At 45.0% G+C, this 13468-nt stretch overlaps 1 protein-coding gene across 4 annotated transcripts in view; it reads left to right on the top strand.

The window, feature by feature from the left end:
* The window catches only part of EHF (ETS homologous factor), a 36050-nt gene extending 26775 nt beyond the window's left edge, over positions 1-9275 (top strand). Inside the window, exons 5-9 of one of the 4 annotated variants that reach the window (XM_028087748.2) lie at positions 2096-2164; positions 2285-2353; positions 7622-7684; positions 8891-9086; positions 9176-9275. In XM_028087748.2, coding sequence (XP_027943549.2) covers positions 2096-2164; positions 2285-2353; positions 7622-7684; positions 8891-9086; positions 9176-9275 — 497 coding nt within the window. The remainder of the gene's footprint in view (positions 1-2095; positions 2165-2284; positions 2354-7621; positions 7685-8890; positions 9087-9175) is intronic. The other 3 variants (XM_088017617.1, XM_088017618.1, XM_028087750.1) reach the window with 3 other exon arrangements.
* The last annotated feature ends 4193 nt before the right edge of the window (positions 9276-13468 follow it).

Here is a 13468-nt window from a genome sequence, read left to right as displayed (position 1 = left end):
ATCTATGTTTATTTTTTGTTCTCCTTCCCTGGTCCAATCAGTCCTCCTTTCTCTGTCCCAAATCTTTCTCCTGGGGACCCGGTGGACCTGTGGGGTGGGGATGGGGGGGGTGGGGGGGGCGGGAGGCAGGCAGTAACTGCCTGGAGAAATGTACCCCAGGGTCTCACACCCATCAGAGCTCCTTGTATATTGACTTTGGCCTATGACCTCTCAGTCCAGGGAGAGCTATGCAAGTCCCCCAGCGTCCCTCGGCCTTGATAAAACCAGGCAGCCAACGCTGCTCCAGGGCCACTCCCCACATCCACAGCAGTGAGATTGTTAGCCACGTAGGATGGCAGAGGTTGCCACGGGCCTCCCTGAGGCTTGCGTGCCAGTCACCAAGGACAGAATTTGACCCAGGGTGATTTGTGAGTTGCTAGGGGCTGAAATTGGCCCCATGCAGTTATTTACTCTTTTATAAGGGGCTAGTCACCATTATTAAACAAAAAACAATAGCTGCTAAGCATGTTAACTAGGTCTTCCTAGCCTTGCCTTTCCCTCCCACCCCGCAGAGGCCAGGGGTTGTCCGGATGGGCCTGTGTCTCTGAGCATGACTGCCCTAGAGGCAGACACAGGACTTGGCTCAGAGGCTGGGGCTCCACCCCCACTCCCACCGGGACCTGACAGATAGACCCACTGGAGGAGCCAGCTGGTATTGGAGAGAGCCCAAATAACTCGGTAATTCCTCCTTGACCATCCAGACATTCTCGTGTTGCCAGTTCCGAAAAGCTGAGCCAAGGGGTGGAGAAGTAGGTCCGCCCTGGGAGGAGGGGAGAAGAGGCTCTTAGAGGGGCCAACACCCCCCAAGTCTTTTCGGTTCAGTTTGTTTTCAGAGACAACAACAGGTGTACGAGGTGACCCAATGAGGAGAGAGGGTGTAACCCCAAGAGATTGGGCTTGGGGTGCCCAAACACGTAGCTATTAGTTAAAATACCAGCTAAATCCCTATGTCGCAAACAGGAGGACTTAGCCAGTGAGTCAGGTTTTATACTATTTATGCTATAAAAACAAAATGAAACTTGGCCAGTGGCTTACCATCCTGACCCTGAAATTCAGAACGCAGACGGGGGGGGGGGCGGGGGGAGCTGAGGGCAGCCTCCATCTGTGAGGAGGGGGAAAGGCAGGAAATTCCCGGTGGGGACGAGGTGAGAGCTCCCGCCAGGTCTCACAGCTCTTGGCCGGGAAAGAAAAGGCTTCTGTTGGAGGTCAGCCCAGACGTGGGGGTTGTGTAGGAGTGAGGCTTCATTTGGGGTAGGTGGACGGCAGTTTCCTCTGAATCTGACATCTGAAGACTGAGACATGCTTACCCAGCACGCTGCAGGGGTGGGTGGGGGGGGGAGAGGGAGCGCGCTTCTTCTCAAAGATGAGGCAATGGGACCTCACTCTGAAAAGTTGTTTGCTTGATTTGGTGACACTCTCTTCGCCTTCTGCTCTGTTTTATTTTGAGAATTTTGTGTCACCCCTTATGTTAATTGGAGAAATCCTGAAGGGAGGGGACTGTCACCCAACTGCAAGGGGAGCTTCTGAAATTTCAGCCATGAAGACACTGTGATAAAGACTGACTAGACTTTCCTGAAAGAAACATTAATTCTCCTAGGAAGATATTTCTAGGAAACTACGCTCATTAATTAGGAATTATTTGGCCTTAACAATTTCTTTTTCCAATGTAAAAATATTCTGATGATTATACAGCAGCATGCAAGACGATGCCAGGCTCCTGAGCCCACCCCCTGCTATGGGAAAATTCCCAGGAAGCCAAAGCATGGGCCTAGGACAGGGTCTCACTACAGTACTCCCTCACTGCCCTGAAGAGGCAGTAGGTGTAGAACACACAGAGTTGGGGCCATAACAAAGCCCATTTCCCTTAGGACGCTGGAAGAAAAAGGAGTTAACATTCTTATAAAGTAGCATGTGGCAGAAGCCGAATCTTACCCCTTGTCTCTGAGGACCACCCACGAGGTCCAGCACCTCTCTGATGAGCAGTGAGTTAGAAAGGGCAAACTCATCACCCAGGGAAAGATGATTGCTGACCATTCCCATTTTCTGTCTCTTGTAGACCCTTCCATCATGAACACATGGAAAGAAGAAAACTATTTATATGACACCAACTATGGTAGCACAGTAGGTAACTAACTCCGCAATACTTATGGGCCTTTGACATTCTTCTTATTCTGTTTGATAACAGCCACAAAGTTATGTTGTAAGGAAGGGGCTCTTAATGTCATTTATCATTTCATTGCTGCAGATTTGTTGGACAGCAAGACGTTCTGTCGGGCCCAGATCTCCATGACAAGCACGGGTCACCTTCCTGTCGGTAAGTTGTCCTGACATCAGGGGCTGAGGGTGGGTCCTGCAAGTGCTTACCGAGAATTAATGAGAATTACAACACCCTACGTTTCTACTTTGCTGGAGTCTTTCTTGTTGAAAGACTAGGAAAGGAAGGGAGTTACTCTTTTTAAAAGGTCTGCTTTTCAGCCAATATTTGTACATTGAAAATGACCAGCAAGGAAGCCTCTGGGAAAAGTGTTGGTCTCTTGGGAAACCAAGTCACTCTCTTGTGACAACAAAAATTCCTTTCAGCAGAAGCTTGCTCTTAGGAAATTATCTGATAAAACTGTTTTGACTTGGGTATACTTATGGCGGAAGAAGCTGTATTTAATTTTCAACAAACTATGTCTGACTTTAGGGAAAGAATACCTTAGAAGTGGCCTTCAGAGGTCAGTGAACCTGCAGTGATGATCTCTGGGTAGTGGGGTAGCTGTTGGAAATTTCTAGAACCCTGGCTATCACAGATCAGCTTTTAAGCCTGACCCTGATGGCTCATTGCGACTCTGATTAGTCAGACCCCCTGTACTGTATGAATTATGCTCACGTTAGTTGTGTTTGGTTAAAATTGGATGCAACCGGCGGGGGCGCTATCCTTGACTCCTAGTCAAGGTTCCCCTGAGAGGGGTGGTCCGTTGGGAGTCCAGAGAGGGGCTTTCAGGTGATAATTTCCCCTCTGCTTACAAAGAGGCATTTTGGCACGTGTCCTGTGAGCGTGAGTGCACTGGGGAGGTGAACAGAGGGTTTCGTGGTGTCCCTTGACCTGGGTGCGAACTTGTAAAACTGCTTGGGTCTATGAAATTTGGAGCTTAGACTTGTCATGAGGCGATTGCTCTTTTCCTGGAATTGAAGTTGGGGCATCTTCAGAACTGGGATTTAAACGTGTGCTTTTGAAAGAACTTGGAATCACACAGCCTCTCCTCCCCCAAAACCTCCCCTTGTTTTTGATTTTGTTCAGTGTGTTTTTAAGAACTGAAATAATGAGGTTTGAGGTTTTGTTCTGGTCAAACCCCCTGAATGAAGAAGGGCTGGGAGCCAGTGTCAGTGCTTCTGGAATTGAGGTTAAGAACGGAGGCCAATTCATTTCTCGATTTCCCCCCTCCCCCAACGGGTGCAGCATTATGTGTCACTCTCAGTATTTTTTCAACTTAGGAAACAGATCAGATACTGGAAAGGCTCTGCAGTGGGTTTGCCATTCTGGGGGAACTGAGCCAATCAGGGGGAAATTTTTGTAGCAATCATTGCCACCCAGTCAAGACCGAGGGTTTCAGAGCCGAGGAAACCACCCGGTCATACTCTGACTTCCTCTGACACCTTGTAAGGTGATGCCTCCCGTGTCCTTCCGGTTGGGTCTCTGGCTTATGGCAAAAGATTGCAGCTAAGAATAAACTAGCATCGATCACTTCCTGAGCCTCGGGGGTCCTGAAGCGCCTGGAAAACCTAAAAGCCATAGTCCTAGCTCTCCTGCCCTCACAGCCTGGCCGCCCTTCTCTCTTCTGTATCCTGACTTACCTTCTAGAATCTCACAATCCATAGGGGCCAGTTCTGCTTTCATATTTGTAGCAATAGGGAACCCACTGTCCCCTTATTCCATTTTTGAATAATCCTTAAAACGGGCTTTACAGATCTGCACTCCTTTACCTCCCTTGATCCTGGATTCCTTTGTCGCCCATTCTGATCCTTCGCCTGTAACACGGTGAAGCAATCCAGGACCTCTACCAGAATTATTACTGATAGAATCCACTCAGCGTCTGGGGCTGGCAGCTTCTTTGGAGTAATTAACTATCCCCCAGCCCTCCAGAGGGATAGTTAATTACAGCCTTGCATGGGTCTATTCCTTCTGGAAAGGTTTAGTCTCTACTGGATGGGACCAGAACACCACCCCCCTTAAAAAAGGACCTTTGTCATTCGTCTGAGTCTTTAGATTTCAAGTTCCCATGAAACTGAGTGCAGTTAAATGTCTTTCTATGTTTTAATGCAAGTTACAAGCCAAGCGAAGGCGAGGCTCCACATAAACTGATGCCCTCTGTGATAAACGCAGGTGGGGAAGCGGGCTTTGTTTTGATTCCTCTGTCATCTGCCCATTTCACAAAATGGCTGCTGCCAGTGTTCCTGATCTGCCCGATAGTCCTCGAGCCAATCATGCCAACTAGGGCCTGATGTGTTTATTCACTGACTTGTCGAGCCTAGAGCTAGGGTGGCATGGTCTATTATAACACTGATATTTGTATATCCCGTAAAGAAATGGCTCACAGCTGAATCACATGCAAATGCTTCTAATCTTCGCTTCTTGCGAAGCGGCTTAGCTGAAGTCACACTCTGGAACTTGCGTCATAAACCTGTGGCTCGGTGCTCCCCTTGCCCAAACTGGACCTTGGCCTGAGGTGCCTGGGAGCAGAGCGAGAGAAAGCTGAGCCGGACAACTTCCCCAGAGCAAGCCATTATTTTACAAGAATGAATCACTTAACCACACGGCTAACTTCAAAGGTTTTAACTTTTATTTTAGGGTGAGGGGAAGACACAAGGGGAGAGGCCATCGTATTAAAGTGAGGTTTCAGATCAAAAGACTTTAGTGCGAAGGCAGGTCCGTGATTCCACAGTTTGCCCACACACACTGGGGACAGGAAGAGGAGGCTGGAAGATATCCGAGTTTTCTTTTGCCTTTGGCTGCGTATTCCTTCATGTTATGACGGAAACATTTTTATTGGGGGATTTATTTTGTTCCCTGTTTTTGGTTTTTCTTTGAAGCTGGTTGGAAGTCCAGGCTGGGTAAAGGGCTGACATCTCACAGAGGACCTTCCCTCATGGTCTGTCTGGTCTGGGGTCTTTAAGTCTAGAGTCCATGGACTCGTCAAGTGAGCCTAAACCCCTGAAGTTGTTTACAGATTCTCATGAGTGTACACATGCGTGCATGTTTCTGGGGAGAGGCTCCAAGGTTTCCATCTTATTCACAAGGGTACCTTAGCCCCCAAAGTAACTAATTCTGTATCAGCTCGGAACCCTTAAACAGTGATGGAGGCCAATAAGCTGAGAAACCCCTGGGTTTTTCTGAACTCAACCCTGGCTCTGAAATAATGGCCCTGCATCCCTCCTGGATGCCATTGGAAAATGAGCTTTGCTTGTGGCCTACTGGGTAAATGCCACTCTTTGTCTGCAGAACAACGCAGCCCTGTCAGAGTGATGTATCACTTGGAAACCGGGGTGAGTGCCAGACCTGTCGCAATATTGTCACATCCTGATGGGATGTTGCAACCTCACCCTGAAACCTCAAGGTGGGAGAGTGGAGTCTCCTTGCATTTCCTGCGAATTTGCCCTTCCAGATTTCAGAGAAACCCAAGTCAGGTGCAGGCACTCCTGCTCACAATGCCAGGGGAGATTCTTGGCCTGAAGAAGAGGCTTCCCAGCTAACCAGAGCTTATGAAATCCCTGTCCTCTCTCTACCTTGTCTTGCGGAGAAACTGCCGGGAATGCTGAGTTGTGACGAGCTGGGTGCTCTTATAGGTGATCGTGTACATGTCCACGTGTGCTGGGAAATCCAGAATCGTTGAGTTGGAATTACTTTTTCCCACTAACTTGAGCATTAGAGACCTGAGCCTGAGTCTTGGCAGGGAAGACTTCTGTGAAATCTCTTATGTGCCATTGTCTCTAGAATTGGCACCGAGTGGTGGTTGTGACCGAAGCCTCTGGATTCAAATTGTGTTGTGTTCACATCGTGGCTCCACTTTCAGGCTGTGTGACTTCAGACAAGTCACCTGACCTCTCTGTGTCTCAGCTCCTGCACAGATCTTTGGATCATCATAGTAGCCACCTCAGAAGGTTCTTGAGTGAAGTGAATAGGTCATTCATGTATAAAGTGTAGCACGGTGCATGGTACATAGTAAATGCTCAATAAACAGTATTAACCATTTTATTTAGGAGCTAATGGTTATTCTAACTTTTTTGAATCATGAACCACTCTTGACAATGGAAATGAATGCCTTGTACATGTACAAGGTCATGTACAATGCCATGTACACTGTCACCTATAAGAGCACCCAACTCGTCACAACTCAGCATTCCCGGCAGTTTCTCCGCAACCCAATGCCTTGGGTCCTCTCCATTTGCGTGCAGTTTCAGTCCATCTGTAATGCCCTTGAAGGCCACACAGGGATCAGTGAACCCTAGCTTAGGAAGCCCTGATGTACTGTGCACTGAGAAATGCATTTTACTGGCCCAGTTTCTTAACAGGATTGGCTTGCATTTAGGGACTACTCTGTATTCAAATTGCTGGGTTACTGATTGAGAGATTTTTTGGTAAGTTCTGCCTTGGTCTTCCTGACACCTGAAGCACCCATTCACACACACACACACACACACACACACACACACACACACACACATATACACGCATGCACGCACACTGTTAGACCATTTATTTTTCTTTTTAAGAAGTTTTATTTCACCAGATCTGCCTCTGTCATCTTGTCTTTGGTGATACTCACAAGGGTTACCATAATGAATCATTTGTTAAACTAATCTGTGTTTCCATAGTCCACTGGTGGCCCTCTGTACTGAGTGCAGGCCAGTCAATGGCCCCTTTGTCAGACTGATTAAAATGTAACTTTGCATGCCAAAAAAGGCCACTCCTCTGGCTTAAAAGCCATTTTTCTTTGTTATAAGTGTTTACATTTTGTATTATGTAAAACACACACACACACACACACACACACACACACACACACACACACACACACCTTCTTTCAATGACCTATTTCCTTCAGTGGCTTCCTATCTCTCTCAGAATAAAAGCTAAAATCCAAAAAGAGTCCCACAAAGCCTTACTGATCTCAACCTCTGCCCCTTGTTCACAGTCATGCTGGTTTCCTTCTATTCTGTGAATGTACCAAACACATACTGACCTCAGGGCCTTTGCATTTACTATTCTTATTCATAGATGGTTCTTCTGCAAGCTCTCTGCATGGCTGGCTGTCTCCCTCACATCCTCTGGTCCCCTTCTGTGAGAGGTCCTCTGTGACCGCCTTATATTTAATTGCAAATTATTCCCACCTTCACATTTCTATCCCCATTTCTTACCCTGCAAGATTTTTCTTCATGGTATTTCTCATCTCTGTTTTATTTTGCTCATATACCACACACGCAAACAGTGCCAGGCATGTAGTAGGTGCTCAATAAATACTGGTTAAATGAGTGGATGAATGAATGGCAATGATGACTGTAGGAAATGGGTAAATTAAGCAGCTCTCATTGTTCCTTTTAGCAGAGTCACCTGAGATGAAAAAGGAGCAAGACCACCCTGCAAAGGCCCACACCAAAAAGCACAGTAAGTTGGCTGGCTTTCAGATGGCTGTTGTCCCTTCCCTTCAGGGTGGTGTAACTGGAGGCCACTAGGTTTTAGACAAATATTGCCTCTGCCTGTCACCTCCACTTCTTTACCTCAGCCTGTTTAGGGTGAGACAGTGGGGACATCACTCGCTGGCAAAGTAAGCCCCTCTGCAGTTTCTCAAAGTGGAGATCCACTGGATATTTCCTCCTTGTGCTGTGCTGTTTGTTCTAAAACTGAGATACCCAGTGAATGAGACCTGACAGGCATGAGGTTAGCAATTTCCCTCTCTCCAGAAAAATGGATGAGAAAAGAAGATGGGAAGTAAAAGCGGAGATGTATTCTTTTTTTCTTTTGTTGGCTGTTGGCTTTCCTACCTTTGTTGAGTGACTGATCCAAGAAAGGACTGTTTACTCTTAATATTCAACAGTGCTCTTTGGAAGTTGTCTTTCCCCCAGTAATAAGACTTTATGAAAATATAGGAACTCTCAGAGACATGGAGGGGAGGGCTCAGAAAGAAATCATTTGGACATTGTTACATGTCGTTCCACAGAATTGAACGAACGTAGCGCAGTAAATGGCGAGGAGGTGTTGTGTAGCGCAGGTCTTGCGGGGGTCAAGTAGGATTTGGTTGCTAATCTTATTACAGTAGTTGCCTCATTGTCACATTGGCCCCCTCAACTCCTACCAGACCCTGACCCAGTATATTCTAGGAGTTAAAGTTCTAGAGCCCTGTTGATGTGCATTTGACTAAACCACACTTGCTGGGTGAGAGTGCTATACTCGGGCTGAGGTTCTAGACAAAAGTGGTTGAAATTTGCTCTTCCAGGAAATGACAGATGACAAGGAATCCTGAGCAATTCATCAACAGTAATTAAAAGAGATTCCCCCTGGCATAGGAGGTCTAAGACTTATTCCTTGGTCTTCGCTTTGCCACTAGCTAGTTGGGTGATCTTGGTCAAGTCACTTGAATTCTCTGTGTCTCAGTTTCCTGATATATAAACTGAAAAATTGTGCTAGTTCATTCTCAAATGCCTTTTTTTTAAGATAAAATATTTGGTGATTCTGTGATCTGACTGTGCTGGTGGATGGGGAAAAAATGAGTATGTCCTCCCTGATGGAGGATGTTGCAACTCTATGCTTCCTCTCCCCCTTCTTTCCTGTGACTTAGGCCATTAATAAACTCCTTTTCCAACTTGCCCTCAGATCCACGAGGGACTCACTTATGGGAATTCATCCGTGATATCCTCCTGAACCCAGACAAGAACCCAGGGTTAATCAAGTGGGAAGACCGGTCTGAGGGCATCTTCAGGTTCTTGAAATCAGAGGCTGTGGCTCAACTATGGGGCAAAAAGAAGAACAACAGCAGCATGACCTATGAAAAACTCAGCCGAGCGATGAGGTGAGGAGTTTCCGGTCCTGACCGTGACCACTTAATTCCCTGGCAGGCTTGGTCTGACTGGCCACCTTATGCAATGTCCTTTGTTACAGATATTACTACAAAAGAGAAATTCTGGAACGTGTAGATGGACGAAGGCTGGTATATAAATTTGGGAAGAACGCACGTGGATGGCGAGAAAATGAAAACTGAACCTGCCAACACTTTGAACACAAACCCAAACATTCCCCAAATGATAGCAAGCCAAGAGCTCCTGGACATAAGTATTCCAAAGACTACTTTTCTCTGATATTTATGTACCTTGAGGGGGAAAAACATCCACTTCTAATCGGAAGAAGGAACACTACGGTTGATAAAATTATTTTGTTACTTTGAAGTATGTCCTATATGGGGAACAAACGTACACAGTTTTCTGTGATATATGATGCTGTATGTGGTCGTGATTTGTTTTTGCCTCTATTGTGAAGTTCCTTTCCACTGCAAGAAGAGCAGGATTTGTAGCCTTGTGCTTCTTGCTAAGAGAAAGAAAAAAAAATTAGAGGGCATTAAATGTTTTTATATGCAAAATGATTAGGAGAAGGTGATGTGTCCTCTGCGCATGAGCATCCACGTGGCCTCATCAGGAGAGGTGGGTGGGGTTGCTAGGATGAACTCCAAAGTGTCAAGTTGACAGGATGAACCCAAGGATGCTGGGAAGTTTAACTTGACCTTTAGGAGCCAGTGAGTGGAGCATGAAGACTTCCAAAATCCAAGTGGACTATAATCACTGCGTAATCACATGACTTGCAATGCTTAAATCAGCAAGAATAATGGTGAAGGCTTTCTACTCATTCAAGAATGATTTACCTGATGCCAATGCTGTCTCTCTCTCCCTCCCTCTTCGATGACTGGGGGAGAAAAATCTTCAAATGCCATCTCTGCTCACTTCTAGGTATTTAAGAGAGGCTCTAGCCTTGCTTGTTTTTAATCCCAATTGTTTGAAAATAAATGGGAAAAAGGAGGTGGTGATGAGTTTGCTTTTGTATTCCTATAGCCCATCGATTCTCGATTAGCAAAATGGACATTTTGGGCTGAGTAATTCTTTGTTGTGCATTATTTGGCTGTCTTGTGCATTGTGGGGTGTTTAGCAGTATCCGTGACCTTTACCCACTGGAGGCCAGTTGCACTCTTATCCCCAAAGTTGTGACATTTTCAGACATTGCCAGATTTCCCTTGAGGGGCAAAATTGTCCTTGAGAGAACCACTGATGTAGTCTGCTGAGATGAAGATGGTGATTTACTCTCAGAACAAAAATATGTGTAGATCTTTCAGTCCCTAGAGTGAAGTAAAAGCAAGACTTCAAAGTCAATCAATTTTTAAGTTCTAAAATATTAGGGACAATGGGAATTTTAGAAATGGGAAATCTAGAGGTTCTGAACCCCAGATGAGAGCCAAAGTCAGACAAATTAAACACAGTAATATAACAAGAATTATAATAGAAGACATTTCACTAGAATGACAAAGCAGAGTAAAAATTACATTGCAAAAGGAAATGCTGAGAGAAGAATTGGGGCGTGGTGGGGGGGCGGAGAGAGAGAGATCCAGGGAAAATCTTTCCTCTTTTGGATAATCTCTTTCCCATCTTATCTGGACTCCTCCCAAAGTGAATGGTGTGTTGCCTAGATTTGTGTCCACAGGATTTTTTTTTTTTTTTTTAAGACAGAGAAAAGAAAGATAGATGGAAGAGAAACAGAAAGCTCAGCTCAGGAGCTACTGTCAGTAAGACGTTGGGGATTTCTTCAGTGGAATTGTTCTGGGATGTTCTGGTGTCACTGGGCCCTGCAGCCTGGGAGGATCATGAGCCTGTAGACACTTTGAAAATGGGTTTGAACACCCAGATCCCTTTTGCACCTTTTCTTTTTGGCTCCCCATGTCCTTGGCTTTCTCCCCCCTTTTGCCTCTCTATCTTGAGCAATAATACGGGAATGGAGACAGCTAATCTCATCAACGAATGGAGCACCTACCATTGTGTCTTACCCAGCAAAGGTGAGCGATTCATAGTCAGAGGTTGCAAAGTGTTTGTAATGTATTCAGAAGGTTGGAAGTAAGAATTAAGAATTTGTCCTGATTATAATGAGAACTATTATGGATGGTGACCTTGGAATGGCAGCTTAGTGAGATGATCTTCTGAAGGTACAACCAAGTCCATTTGTATTTCTGCCTGGCTTGGTCACCTCCACGGAGGTGTTATTTGGTGTTGTCAAGTAACAGTTACGGAGGGAACTGAGAGAAATAACAATGAGCAACACAGACCTAAAGCATGCTGCATAAAAGACACACCTTGCTTTCCCAGCATTTTACTACGTTTCACTCAGAACAAATTAAACATCCAAATATCTGAATCGGTGTAAACGCATGAATGTTTGTGTGTCTGTGTGCATCTGAATTGTGTGGAGCTATTAGGGACGTCTGCTAATTTGCTCTCTGCTCTTTCTTCCCTGGCTTTGCCTGTTCATCATCCAGGGGGGCTAGATCCTTCCCTGAGCTCACCCTTCCTAAACCTGCAAGTTTCTCACATTTCTCCAAATTGGCCTTGGCTCTTTCTGCACCCTCCCCATCGATGAGCAATTTCTACTAGGTAGTAAGTAAATCTGGGGAGTACCGATTGGAACCGTTCTGCAGATAATTAACAGATTGTGCTATTTGTTGAAAGTGACGGTTTCTTGGCACCCAGTTCCTGCTTAAATAGGCTGGAATATTAAGTTCTCAGCATATCTCTCTATTGTCTTGGCTTGAGTTGATGCATTTTCTATGTGCTGTTCGTGACTTGGAGAACTCAAGGTAATTGAGCCATGCCAACTTGGGGTGTGAACAGAATACTTCCCACCACAGTGTTGCAAGGGAGAGCAAAATCCCAGAGATAAGCCAGCATCAGGTGAAGCGTTCCCCCCCCACACCCCGCCCAGTCTCTTGGGGACTCACAGCTTCTCACTCAAGAAGCTTATCTGTGCTAGATGCTCACAATGTCCCTACACCTGGTCTCCTTGATCTCTCAAAGCTTAGGCTCTAATTTGCCATTTTCATGGGAATCTGAGGCAGGAAATGTGTTGCTAAGACTTTACCAGACGCACATAATCTGAGTCTCCTGGATATGTGACTTGATGAAATTTGAGCAAGGTCCTGGATCCCAGAGACATACACCCACAGCTTCTTGAACTTGCCTTCTGAACAGGGCAGACCCACGTGATGAGTTTTCCTTTGAACATGCTGGTCCCTCCTCAAAGTTCTTGCCTTGCTAGACTGTAAGCTCTTGGAGGGCAGAGACTATATCTTATCCATATTGTTTCCCAGCACCTAGCATGGGCTAGGTCCTTGATTAATATGTTTTGACTTAATGAATGACTGTCTTCTGGAAGACTTCTCCATATCCATAATCGGGATGTGAATCATTTCTTCACCGGAATAAAAGCTCAATGGCCAAAACTTCAAGAACATATTATGGATTAGATGAACATTCTACTGCCAGACCTTTTACTTTGCCTTCCTACTTGTCCTAAAATGAAACCAAATAGACAGGTTATTTGGTTCCACAAGTCAACATATGTTGGATGAGAATTCTTTTGCCTTATTAGGAGCTGTGAGACTTATCAGGTACGAGAAGCCAGTAATGGACCTTTGAACTGTTTCAACCAATGAAGATTATGAATGTGTTTATATGGTGTACATTGCTATTTAAGTGTAAAGCAGTTCTAAGTTTTAGTATTTGGGGGTTGGTTTATATATATATATATATATTTGTCTTTTTGAAAAAAGGGATCTTTTGATAAGGTTAGTCATGCTTGTTAGATCTTAATTTTGCAAGTGTGTTGTCTTTCAAATCTATAAAATAGAGGAAAAGATAAAATAGTAAGAGAGAAAGGCAATTATCTTATTCTTTTATAGTTAAAAAAAGCATTTTTTAAATGGAGCCCTCCATGTGAGGAGCTTCTTTAATTCTACAGAATGTCAGAGATGTTCCACACGACCCTACTGCATGGATACATGCGGTGTGAAAGAAGGAACAGCACAGCAATCACAATATCAGAGCTGAATTAACTTCAGCATTGGTTCTCAGGATGCCTTTTCTGGAATAGGAGATAGAGCACTTAATAAAAACCCATCAAGACTGTGCCTTATGAACCACTGAAATGTATAAGCCCTCACAAATTTAGCTTAATTGGGATTAATCTTTCTGTAGCTATCTGCATAATTCTTGCTTTTCTCCCCATTGGGCTTCTGGGTCGACAATTTGTGGGAAACAATCCTACTGCTGCTCTTTTTTTTTTAATTTTATTATGTTATGTTAGTCACCATACAATACATCATTAGTGTTTGATGTAGTGATCCACGATCCATTGTTTTTGTAT

The sequence above is a fragment of the Eumetopias jubatus genome, unplaced genomic scaffold, assembly GCF_037043125.1.
Source record: "Eumetopias jubatus isolate StellerSeaLion01/CBP00866 unplaced genomic scaffold, mEumJub1_p1.0 scaffold_13, whole genome shotgun sequence".
NCBI lineage: Eukaryota > Metazoa > Chordata > Mammalia > Carnivora > Otariidae > Eumetopias > Eumetopias jubatus.
This window is presented reverse-complemented; position numbering and strand designations above follow the sequence as displayed.